Here is a 12,922-nt window from a genome sequence, read left to right as displayed (position 1 = left end):
GTGGCAGATCTGGCCAGAAGGAAAGAGAAGGTGAGTCTGCTGAGAAGGAGGACGAAGGCGTGCGGCTCTGCAATGTGCAATAGGAAGGAAAGCATTTTCAGGCGGCAGTGCTGTGATCCCCTCCCCAAATACAAAACGGTTCCCGGTTCCCCGCTGCACATTGCAGGGGAACTGGCCTCCGCCTGAAACGCGGCTCTGAGAATTGCTGGCCAACGGGAATCTGGCCAACGGGCAATGGTGGCTGGAAAGGAGGGACGTTTCATTTTAGGGGCTCCCACTCAGCTCTTGTGCGTGGAGAGGGCTTAGGCGATGGCGGCTCCTCACATTTATGGGGAGTGAAGTCATCGCGGCCACTGTCTGTCCTGACCTACCCGCTGGGCGACCAGAGGGGTGATCAGCCATGAACCGTGGGACCTGCCTTGTTTGCCAGACAGATTTCCCACCCTCAGACCATCCTGAAGAGGTTTGTCCCGCAGGCTGTGCTCCAACCCTCCCCACAGAGCATGTGAGGGGTCTCTTTGGGGGAAAGCGAGTAGTCCCTGCGGATCGCAGGAGCACCCTGATAAGTTTTCTGGAAAAGAATTTCTCAGTACCAGTAATCAATGCCCTCTTTCCCCAGCTGAGTCTCTGAGGCATCTCTCGCTTGCAGAAGGAGGAGGAGGGTGGCGTAAAGCAGTGCCACCTTAAATCAAAACCTCTGAGTAACTGGGAAAGAAAGCCACGCTTCCTACAAAATAGAAAGGTACCGTAATCCAGGCCAAAGAAGGAAGAAAGCCAGGCTTTCAATGTTTATGGCTATAGGTAGGAAGATGGTGGCATCTTGGGAGCGGAGCCTTCGGTGCCAAGTCCCTCTTCTACCCCCATGAAAATCATCCCCCATCCCATTCATTCCAGTTAAATGTGCGTAGAGTGATAGGTGATCCATTGTTTTAAATGGATAAAAAGATCTGTGCTGCTCATTATCAAAATTGAGTGGAAGTAAGGACGTGGCTCATCTTGATGCTGGTAGACAGAGGCAGAATTCTTTTTTTCTTGTTTTCCTCCCTCAAAATTAAGGTGCGTCTTATACTCTGAAAACTACGGTAGCCTGCAATACTGCATTCTAACCACAGCATAGCTCATGCATAGGTATTCTTATGATTTGTTTTAAAATTGGCTATTCTACCACTTCCTTCATTTAAAAGAAGTATTTTACCCCTTTGGCTACACTAGAGAACTACAGTATGAAAGACAGCTGATGATATTCTGTTATTACCTAGAACTGCTTTTGGAAAAATTCAGAAAACTTTACATAAACTGTACTGAGTGCTAACCTTCTGTAGTAGAATCTTTTGCTTAGCTGATCAAAAATACATCAGATAACCATTAAATTACCGTTCGCAATCAGTCAATGGAAACCTGTCATGCCTATTCTGACACAGTTAGCTTTTAATCCCCTTCTGAATACAATTTAAGAGAATGGTGCTTACTTTTAAAGGCCACGTGATGTGGAACTTCAAATACTATCTCCCAGACACCAAGGCAATCTTTACATATCTTCAGTTGAGAGCCTCTGCCTCCTTAAATTAAGGAAAAGGACCCCTCCAAGGCCACTGTTTTATATCTACCACAGGGTTTCCCAGTTTAAGCAAAGTTTTTAGTCCCTTTCCAAATCATCAGTGGCAGATCTTCAATGACTACAGCCCCCCACTGTCCACAACCAGATCAGTAAATGAGATTGGGAATGAGCACATCAACAGATCAACAAACCAATAAATTCTTGTTGATTCTTATACAAGGCTCACTGGTCTTATTTTTACTTTCACTTATTTTATTTTTAGAGTGCTTTAATGGAACATGTAATCCTACTATTTTATCAGTCTTATTTATAATATTGTACTTTATTTGTGATAACCAACACTTTAACCACTATTTATTTATTTATTTATTTTATTAGATTTTTATACCGCCCTTCTCCCGAGGGACTATGGTGTAACAACCAACCAGGGAGTAACAATACTGAATTATTTGGATATTTAATTATGCTTGGGGTTATTTCTTGTTTAGCATAAAGCAATGTGTGTATACATGAGCCACTATATCTCAAACAAAGAGTAATTTTAGAAGCATTTAAAGCTTCATCTATGCATCTTTTTGTTAATGCAGGGGGAAAAAATCTCTGCAAATTAACAAAGATACATTGTACTCATTGTGGTCAAAAGGATCTATAGCTCCAAAGTGGAATGCTCAGAAGGTTTTAAAAAGGTAATTCACTTTCAAATAACAATTGCAACAGTAATACGCATGAATTTTCAGTAGAGTAGAAGCTAGACTATAATTAAAAATTAGCCAATAATTGGACTTCTGTTAAGAAACACTTGGACACTTCCTGTGACTCTGCTGGTCGTTGAGGACGGCCTTTTTAGACCACCAGCCCTGGATCGCATAGAGCCGCTAAGTCGGCGAAAATCAGCTGTCTAGCGGCTTGGAAACCTTTCCCTCGGGTGAAGAGGGAAAGGTGAGCGATCGGGTGGAGGAAGAGCTCCCCCAAAAGTACCAGGAATGATTCTGGAGGCTTGAAGGGGAGAGCTCCCTTGGGAACCCGAAGAGCTCCGGATCCAGGATGCTTCTGTCTTTTTTGGCAGAACAAAACACCGCAACCACATCTGCGATCAATATTGAGTTTAAATGGATTTTTGACTTAACCAGACAGAGCAATGTCAGGAGGCAAGGTAGATGTAAGTACTAGACCTCAACCCCGTGTGTGGATTCCGTTTGAGAAGAAAGGAAATGGCATCTGAGTATAATGGGTGTAAAAGTGAAAGTCAAAGAGGTGTTTATTAACACTGTTACAGTTTATAACTTTGCTTAAACCTGCTGGATTTACGCTCATATGGAGAAACTATAAAGTGAAAGCTGGAAGGATTATACAACTGACCTACTTTATCTTAAATACTGTGTTTATGGAAAGTCTTTGACTTTGTTTCAAATTATAAAATTAAAGTAAGATGGCTTCTGTACAAATACAGCCTGCTGTCTTCAAGGAAGTTGGAGCGCCGTTAGTTCAACTATATGAATTACAAGAGGAGCTGAAGGAATTTCTGAAGGCTCAAATTTCTGTTCGGGATAAAAAAAATTAAGGAAATTGAAGAGAAAATATTGAAAATTAAAGACTTTATTGCAGCTGAGGACAAAGAGATAAGAGAAGTAGTGCTGGCAGCATTTAAGACTTTGGTTGAATACACAAAACAATTGGGTGAAAAAGTAGAAGAGATGGATCAAGTTAATTCAAGCTTAAAAAGCAAAATAGAGGAGTTTCAGACCAAGGTGGAGAATATAAAGCAGTTGGATGATAGAGTTGAAGAAATTAATCAAGTTAATTTGGACTTAAAAAATAAAATAGAGGTGCTCCAGATCAAGGCGGAGAGAACAGAAGAAGAGCGGGTTCTACTGCAATACAGAGTTATGGAATTTGCATTGAGAGTAAGAGGTTTGAAAGAAAATAAACGAGAGGACTTAAAAAAGATTTTTGCAGAGGCTTTTGCATAGCTGATTGGACAGAAACCAGTGGACTTTGAAATCAAAATTGAAAAAAATTACCGTGTTAATTCATGGGTTGCAAAGCAGAGACATTTGCGAAGAGATGTAATAATTTATTTTACATCTAGGAAGATTAGGAATGAAATTTCACAAGTTTCTTATAAACATAAAATTCAAATATTGGGAGAAGAGGTATTGGTATTGAAAGAAATTCCTCCTAAAATGTTAAGAAATGGAAAAGAATATGCTTTTTTGGTGGATCAGCTTAGAAGTCTCCAGATACAGTACTGATGGAATGTACCAGCTGGATTAACAGTAAACTATAAGGGAGAGAGATATTGTCTTAATACAGTTTTTAAAGCAAGAGATTTTTATACTAACGTATTGAAGGTTGGAAGTTTGCCATTGTTAGAAGTTAAGATGAAAGGAGAGGTGGGAATGCTAAAAAAAGGGGGGAAAGGAAGCAAAGCAAATACAATCTAAAATTGAGGCTGTAAATTTGGGAGAAGAAACACAGAAAGCTGTAGGGAAGGATCAAAGTATGATTGTAACTATTAAACGTAAACAGCAAGGCGTAAAGAAGTAATATTTTCAAATGAAGGGACTTTCCTTTCATGGGATAAGGTAAATTATAAGCGCTATTTCTGAATATAAAAAGTAGAAAGAAGTTATTGATTGTATGATAAATGGGGTGTAAATTGTTTAGAAAGTTATAGTATGGGGAACATGGGGAAGAATATGAGGTAAATGTTAAATTTATATAAGGAAATATTATGTTTATTATTATGTATGATGGATATATAAATATGCCATAGATCCGCCATCACAGATATAAACTATTCCATCCATCAATCTGTAAGCTTATCTGGAAACAAGATCTTTGAGCACTGACATTGGACTATTGCAATGTACTATACATGGGGCTGCCCTTGATGACTATTCAGAAGCTGCTGTGGTATAGGCAGTAATGGAAGTGCCTTGGCAGGCTTGTGTGTCACTATTCCTCTATTAGTTGTACTGGGGTTTCCAGCTGCAGTTTAAGGTGCTGGTTACTACCTTCCTGGCATAGAGCTAGGTTTTGCAAAATGAATACCTATCTCTTATTGTTTCTGCCCATCTAGTAAGATCAGGCAGAGTTGATGTGCTGTGTGTCTTGTACTATGAAGTATGGGTGGGCTGGTAGGGACCGCTGCAGAGCATGAATGGGCAGGTGCAGATGCTACAAAGTATGAGATCCAGAACAGTTATTTTCTTTGATTCTTTAGTCTCAACTATCTAATACTAAACTTTTTAACAGCAGACTTTGCAGTCTTTAAAATAATCATCCATATGGCTGACTTCTAAAGTAATACATATAAACAATTACTAGTACAGAAATGGTACCTTTCCAGTCCTCTATTCCATATTTTGTAGGTGCACTGAACTACATCGTTAGAGAAAACTGGAGATCAGGCTGGTATTTAAACTTATTGCAATTTTCTGTGAATTTGGACCTGAACTATGACTCTGTGGGATTTTGGGCGGGTTTGGAATGAAGAATTGGCAATTTTGATCTTGATGGCGGGCATGAAATAGGCTGACTGTGATGACAAGTTCACTGGGTACCTTAAATGTCACAAAGTACCAGATTACCACTAATCACTTCTGTAAATCCATGGAGATTCTCAATCATCCAGATCATGGTTATCCCAAAGGTGCTTTTCAAAAGGCAACTGGACTTTATTGGTTTTTTTTCTATTGAAAATGTTTTGCTTCTCATCCAAGAACTTGAATGGAAAAAGATTCTTGGATGAGAAGCGAAATATTTTCAAGAAAAAACCCAAGAAAACCCAGTTGCCTTTTTAAAAATGCCTTTGGGTCTTCTGTCAGTGATTGCTGGGGACTGCCCAAGTGAGAGATGAAGCAGGAGATTGGTGGGCCCTGTCGCTGGTGAAAGACAGTCTGGGGATAAAACCCAACCAACCAGACATTAGGAGCAAGAGAATGTAACATTGCAGTATAGGAAAGGTATATAAATTAATAAGTATGCATTATACAGTTGGATTAAGGGACTCAGGATGAAAGGCTGTTATTCCAGGATCAGGTCTGGATTACTGGGCTGGTTGAGGTACAAGGAAGTTCCTTTGTAGTTGCAAAAGGAGAGAAAGAAAGATTGGTCAACTCTGCTATGAAGACAGCGGGGCAGACACAGCTCTGTAAGGAGATGTAGCAGGAGGCTGTTGAAGTGGAAGGCAGAGCTCCAAACTGATTTCCAGCCTCAAGGCTACATCTTGGGAGCCAGGTGATAGACAGCTGAAGATCTCAGTCCCAAAGTATTAATAATTAATGTCAGAACTGTTTCAAATAAAAATCACCTTCATTTATAATTTGTTAGTGGACAAGAAGGCATGCCCATATAAAGGAAATGTCAATATGATTAAACAGGCAGGTAAGGAAATCAATTCTGTTATTCTTACCTGGAGATCTGATGCCCAGCATACAGCAGCAGTCCAGTTAGAAAATACAGATAGAGTTGAACCAGGTGTTGTCTGGGCAAGGTTAGGAGCACAACACTTAAGATATAACCTGAATAAGAAATTGAAATAATACAGGGTTAACTATAGAAATCCTTACTGAATGATTTTCAGTCATTTGTGTGAGGATGTCATGACGTCTACTATGAATCTCCATGCCTTCCCTGTCTCATTATTGATACTTAGCCTCTACACACGAAGACCCAAGCATTACCCAAGCTTTTGGATGAACAGCACCTCCATCTTGCTAGGATTAAGTTTAGCCTTTTCGCTCCTATCCAGTCCCTCAAAACTTTAAGAAACTGAATTAAGGCCTCAATTGTATCTTTAATTAGACTCACACCTAGGATTCATGTCTCCCAGTAGTTTTAAATAGATATTGAAGAGTTTAATATGGACTTTTTAAAAAAACCCAAATGTCACCAATTTCACCTCTCCCATTTCCAGCATTATTGATTGGAACTGCCTGTTCAAAAAGGAGTGGAACCATGCCCTCTCAGTGTTTGCATGCAATGCTATCCTTCCCAAACCTTGTAGTGGTCCAGTTGATACCAGGAATGTGGGTCTCAAAGTCCAGAAGGAGTGTACTATAGTTTACTATTGCATATCATCCACCAGAGTGACCAATGAAATTCAGATTCATGCCTATGTTTGAACCATGACTGAAAGGGATGATGCATTTTGCACTCAGATCCTTGAAATTCTGCAACTCATGCCCCACTAGTTTCTCTAAGACTTTCCCTAAAAACAGAAGGTTGGATATTGGGCAGAAATCATCAAGTATGGTTGAACCCAGAGATGGCTTCTTTAGAAACCATCGAACCATTGCCTCCTTCAAGACAGCTGAGACAAAGAAAGAGAAGATTCTCCTAGGGTCACAAGAAACAGTCTACTTGAGAGTGGTGATATCCAATATTTGGGGTGGACATTCATAACTGCTCCACCACCCTTTCTTCCCTTGCTGTGCAGCCTGTTAAAAAGTAGAATTTACAAGTCTATTGTTTCAGTGGGCATATTTTTCTTTTCAATAAACTATGTTGTCTATTTTGGAAAACAGTCTGTGTTCTAGAAAAATAAGTACACCAAGACCCAACTTCTGAATAGGAAGTTTATTTCCAGCCCTAGTTCCTGTAATAATTGCTGATGGGAAACAAAACACAACATTATTTTTTCCTTCCCACATCAGTCAAAAGCCTTAAAATATGATCTTGTATCTTTCAACAAAGAAGACAATGAACAGAGTTAATTTTGCAATCATATGCATCTTTTCTTTCTACAAGTTGAGTCTTCTAGTCACCTATATGAGCCGCAATGGCACAGTGGTTAGAGTGCAGTACTGCAGGCTACTTCTGCTGATCACCGGCTGCCAGCAGTTTGGCAGATCAAATCTCACCAGGCTCAAGGTTGACTCAGCCTTCCATCCTTCTGAAATTGGTAAAATGAAGACCCAGATTGTTGGGGGCAATATGCTGACTCTGTAAACCGCTTAGAGAGGGCTGTAAAGCACTGTGAAGTGGTAAATAAATCTAAGTGCTACATACAATGGCGGGAGTAGCAGGAGGCAGTGACTGCCTGGAATGAATCATAAAAAGTACTGTATTTTTCAGAGTATAAGATGCATCCCCGTCCCAAAAAAAGGGTGAAAATTTGGGTGCATCTTATACCCTAGAAAATGGGGTGTGTGAAGGCGGCAATAGGCTATGGCAATCCCTGCAGCCTGATCTTTGGGAGGCCAATCCAACCGACAATCAGCTGCTTGTACTAATCAGGCTGTGCTGAAGCTGAAGCGGGCTGTTTGCTGCAAGGAGGCAAATTGCTGGGAGGCAGAGGCAGATTTTTCTTCTTCTTGTTTTCCTCCCCAAAAAAGGTAAGTGCGTCTTATATGCTGAAAAATACGGTACCTTTTCTTTTGCCAAAAATTCATTTTAAAAATCAAGATTTGAAACATACCTATAGTAAAGCCTAGCAGCCACTTCAGATAGTAAACAAAGTTCCTGAATAGATGTTAGCAAATGGCAATGATATTATAATAGTGCATATACAACACAAGTCACAATCAGGATCAGAGTTTCAAGTCAGTGTTTAAAAACCCAATGTTCAGATTTAAATCTGTGCATGATCAACCAAAACCAGAATAAAGGCAGGCCAACTGCCTTTCATTTAGGCCAGATATTGTAGCTTTGCTTCTGATATAGCTAAAGGGTGGAGAACTGGATCTGATCTATTCACAGGAAAAAAGGAAAGCCCATTCATTTTTAAAAGTATCATTAAACCTTGACAAAGTGGAATAATATTGATTACACTCTCCATTATACTGTTCAGTAGCTGAAACATAAAAAGAAACTGTAAATCTGGTGTTACGCCGTCTTTTCAATATTAATCTTTTTTGCAGTGTCCTATGTTAAACAAATCCATAATTGTTCATATAATGAAATGTCAGTATCTAATTAAAAAGTACATTCATTTTTTAAAACCATATTGATCTGTGTAATATCAAAAGCGCCATTCATAAGCAAATATAAATTTAAATGAGTAAATTTTCTATTTGTAACATAAACTGAATGCTAATCCTTTTTAAGTATTCTTTACCATGTCTAATATGAAAACAAATCTTTTGCTAAATTAGCCAACTTTTAACTTTTTTAAATTTTAAATTCTTCAAAATCTTTAGTGAGGAAGGAAATTTTTTGAATTTGAAAATATTAAGTAAACCTTGATGTTATTTTATGCAACAAATGCAATAAAATCTATAAATATTAAAGATGTTAATATGCTATTGAATTATATTCCAAAACTGGAATCTGACTCCTTCAGAGGAATTCTGGTTGTATCAGGGATTGAAGATTACAAAAAGAATTATTCTGAGAAATTGAAAAAGTGATGTTTTTCTAGACATTAAGGATTTGTTTCGGGAAATATGTAAACCCACAATAGCAAAAAATAAATAAATAGAAATAGAAATATGCTGAGCAACTCCCTTGGCTTTTTCCTTTGCCATACAAATCTAGATGTCTTTCTGCCATTGCTTCAATAGTACATCAGTTGTCAATAGATAACTGTTTGAAACAAAAACATAATTCTAGGCAATGTTCACATCTCTTTAATATGACAGCGTGTTGAATTTCGATGCCACACTGTGAATGCAGACACCAGCTTTCCCTAGGCTAGAATACAGATGTGTTAATGTCTAATACATATAAAAGTCAAAAGACTGAAGTGGGTTGCCTACTGAAATTCTGAACTACCTAGAGTGATGAGCAAGACTGTTTCTTCCAAATGAGTGATCCTGACAAGTGGACATGGGAGTTCTAGGAATTAATTCCTCTTTCTCAGCTTCTCTGATGAAGACAGCTCCTAAATTGGGGACGGGGGGGAAACAGACAAATTCAAAAAATTCTCTGTACACTTTAGTAATACAACGAGGGTGGGATTAAACAATGACATAAGGAAAAGATTTCATATTCCCATCCAACCTTTATGTGTTGTGTTCATCCTTTCTTTTTAGTTATTTTTTCTTCAGAAATCTAATTTCTTTTAATGATCAAGGAAGCCTTGATTAGACCTCCTGGGTAGGTCAGCCCAACAAAATAAAACAAGACTTACAAAATATAACTGATCTTTTTGGAACTATTAGCCTAAACTGTCATTCATCATTACTTCAATTTTCTAACTCCAACAATAGTAAAACTAATTGAGAAAGCAGCTGATTATGTACCCTTGAGAACATTTTACAGACAAAAAATCCCACTTAATATGTCACTCAGTCTCAGTATACATGCTTTGCTTCAAGTGTGAAGTATTCAGTCACCAATCAAATAAAGCTCTTTACTTTAAAATGGAGAATACTATTTCAATTAAGGATATTAGGAATCTTAAAAATAGAATAGCCACAGAAGGACATTTGAAAAAAAGAAGATACCCAAAAGACTTTCTTTGCTTTTCCTTAAAGACATTTCACTTCTCATTAAAGAAGCTTCTTCAGTTCTGACTGCATGTTGGGTAATTGAAGGATTTAAACCATTCAGTCAGAACTGAAGAAGCTTCTTGGATGAGAAGCGAAACATTTTCAAGAAAAAACAAAGAAAGTCCAGTTGCCTCTTGAAAATGCACCTTTGGGAAAACCATGACCTGGATGGCTGACATTCTCCATAGACAAGATACTAAAAGTCCACTACCTGACTCAAGTAGTGGATGGCCCCACTCACATCGGGGGTGGCACACTGGACCTGATTTTTGTCTCTGGTCAGTGGTTGAGAGATCTGGACTTAAAGGAAATAGTCATTGAACCTTTGTCATGGTCGGATCACTCTCTCCTTCGCCTGGACTTTCTGACCGCTACCCAACACCGCAGGGAGACGGAACCACTACGTTGGTACCGTCCCAGGCGCCTGATGGACCCAGAGAGGTTCCAGACGGAGCTTGGGCCATTTCCTGAGGGTCTGGCTCACGGCACGGCAGAGGAACTAGCTGCAGCCTGGGAACGGGCTGCGGCTGGGGCTTTAGACCGTGTCGTGCCTTTGCGGCCTCTGACCCGCGAGATCCCAACCGCCCTTGGTTCTCCGAGGAGCTGAGGGGATGAAACGCCGGAGAAGACGCCTAGAGAGTTCCTGGAGGTCCAGCCGCTCAGAGGTTGATCGGACACTAGTTAGATCCTATACTAGACCTACCTAGTGGCACTGAGGGAAGCGAGGCGCTACGCCTCCCTCATTGCGCCGGCAGATAACCGCCCAGCTGCCCTGTTTGGGTGACCCGCCTCCTCCTTCACCAGGGGAGCGGGATGACCCGCTGCAGGGACGCATGAGGAGTTTAACGGTTATCTATACGATAAAATCGCTCAGCTGAAGGACGGTCTGGACCAAAATTGTGGCGATTCGGACGGGACGCCTGACTTTTATCAGTGGATCCCCAAACACTGCAGTTCACTGACCCCATAATCAAGTTTCAGATTGTTCATTCAACCACCAAATGTTTATCATATGAAAATAATTTAATAAATACTTTAACTAATAGTACTACAAATAACCAAGTCCTATTAAACTTTGGGGATTGATACTGGGCTAGACTGATGTTCAATGTATTATATATATACTATAGTATATACCAGTGATGGTGAACCGTTTTTCCCTCGGGTGCCAAAAGCACATGCACGAGTCCACATCTATAATTCAATGCCCCCCGCACCCCTCTGATGCACACGTGACACACACACACCGCACATGAACCCCGGCGCTTCGTTTTGGGCCTAGCAGGCCTCCCTGAAGCCTCTGGAGGCTGGAAATGGCCCATTTTGGTAGGCCCGTTTTTTGCTCTCCCCAGGCTCCAGAGGCTTTCCTGGAGTCTGGGGAGGACAAAAATGGCCTCCCCCCGCAGAGGCCAGAAACAGTACGTTTTCCAACTTCCGTGGGCCCAGAAGGCCCGTTTTTTGCCTTCCCCAGGCTCCAGAGGTTTTCTTGGAACCTGGGGAAGGCAAAAACAGCTGAAAACGCCCTCCCAGAGCCTCCATGTGAGCCCTGTACTAACATGGCATCCAAAACGGGCCACGTGGAGACTCCTGGGAGTGGAAAATCGCTGGCTGGCATGCGAATACGTGCTGTAGCTGAACTAGGGGAACAGCTTGTGTGCCCACAGATACGGTGCCACTTGTGGCACAGATGCCATAGATCCGCCATCACAGATATAAACTATTCCATCCATCAATCTGTAAGCTTATCTGGAAACAAGATCTTTGAGCACTGACATTGGACTACTGCAATGTACTATACATGGGGCTGCCCTGGATGACTATTCAGAAGCTGCTGTGGTATAGGCAGTAATGGAAGTGCCTTGGCAGGCTTGTGTGTCACTATTCCTCTATTAGTTGTACTGGGGTTTCCAGCTGCAGTTTAAGCTGCTGGTTACTACCTTCCTGGCATAGAGCTAGGTTTTGCAAAATGAATACCTATCTCTTATTGTTTCTGCCCATCTAGTAAGATCAGGCAGAGTTGATGTGCTGTGTGTCTTGTACTATGAAGTGTGGGTGGGCTGGTAGGGACCGCTGCAGAGCATGAATGGGCAGGTGCAGATGCTACAAAGTATGAGATCCAGAACAGTTATTTTCTTTGATTCTTTAGTCTCAACTATCTAATACTAAAGTTTTTAACAGCAGACTTTGCAGTCTTTAAAATAATCATCCATATGGCTGACTTCTAAAGTAATACATATAAACAATTACTAGTACAGAAATGGTACCTTTCCAGTCCTCTATCCCATATTTTGTAGGCGCACTGAACCACAACGTTAGAGAAAACTGGAGATCAGGCTGGTATTTAAACTTATTGCAATTTTTTGTGAATTTGGACCTGAACTATGACTCTGTGGGATTTTGGGCGGGTTTGGAATGAAGAATTGGCAATTTTGATCTTGATGGTGGGCATGAAATAGGCTGACTGTGATGACGAGTTCACTGGGTACCTTAAATGTCACAAAGTACCAGATTACCACTAATCACTTCTGTAAATCCATGGAGATTCTCAATCATCCAGATCATGGTTATCCCAAAGGTGCTTTTCAAAAGGCAACTGGACTTTATTGGTTTTTTTTCTATTGAAAATGTTTTGCTTCTCATCCAAGAACTTGAATAGAAGAAGATTCTTGGATGAGAAGCTAAATATTTTCAAGAAAAAACCCAAGAAAACCCAGTTGCCTTTTTAAAAATGCCTTTGGATCTTCTGTCAGTGATTGCTGGGGACTGCCCAAGTGAGAGATGAAGCAGGAGATTGGTGGGCCCTGTCACTGGTGAAAGACAGTCTGGGGATAAAACCCAACCAACCAGACATTAGGAGCAAGAGAATGTAACACTGCAGTATAGGAAAGGTATATAAATTAGTAAGTATGCATTATACAGTTGGATG

At 40.4% G+C, this 12,922-nt stretch overlaps 1 protein-coding gene across 3 annotated transcripts in view; it reads right to left on the bottom strand.

Annotated features, from left to right (window-relative positions):
• RNF145 (ring finger protein 145) overlaps window positions 1-12,922 on the bottom strand; it is an 82,458-nt gene that overhangs the window by 31,804 nt on the left and 37,732 nt on the right. Inside the window, exons 3-4 of one of the 3 annotated variants that reach the window (XM_058166596.1) lie at window positions 9,278-9,386; window positions 5,976-6,084 (exon numbers count right to left, since the gene is read on the bottom strand). The exons of 1 other annotated variant lie outside the window; for it this stretch is intronic. In XM_058166596.1, the coding sequence (XP_058022579.1) occupies window positions 5,976-5,997 (22 nt within the window). In that variant the 5' untranslated portion in view covers window positions 5,998-6,084; window positions 9,278-9,386. Of the gene's footprint in view, window positions 1-5,975; window positions 6,085-9,277; window positions 9,387-12,922 lie in introns of those variants that run through there. One more of the 3 variants, XM_058166595.1, reaches the window with a different exon arrangement.

The sequence above is a fragment of the Ahaetulla prasina genome, chromosome 2 (assembly GCF_028640845.1).
Source record: "Ahaetulla prasina isolate Xishuangbanna chromosome 2, ASM2864084v1, whole genome shotgun sequence".
NCBI classification, from domain to species: Eukaryota; Metazoa; Chordata; class Lepidosauria; order Squamata; family Colubridae; genus Ahaetulla; species Ahaetulla prasina.
The sequence above is the reverse complement of the archived record's forward strand: the minus strand, read 5'-3'. Positions and strand labels throughout refer to the sequence as shown.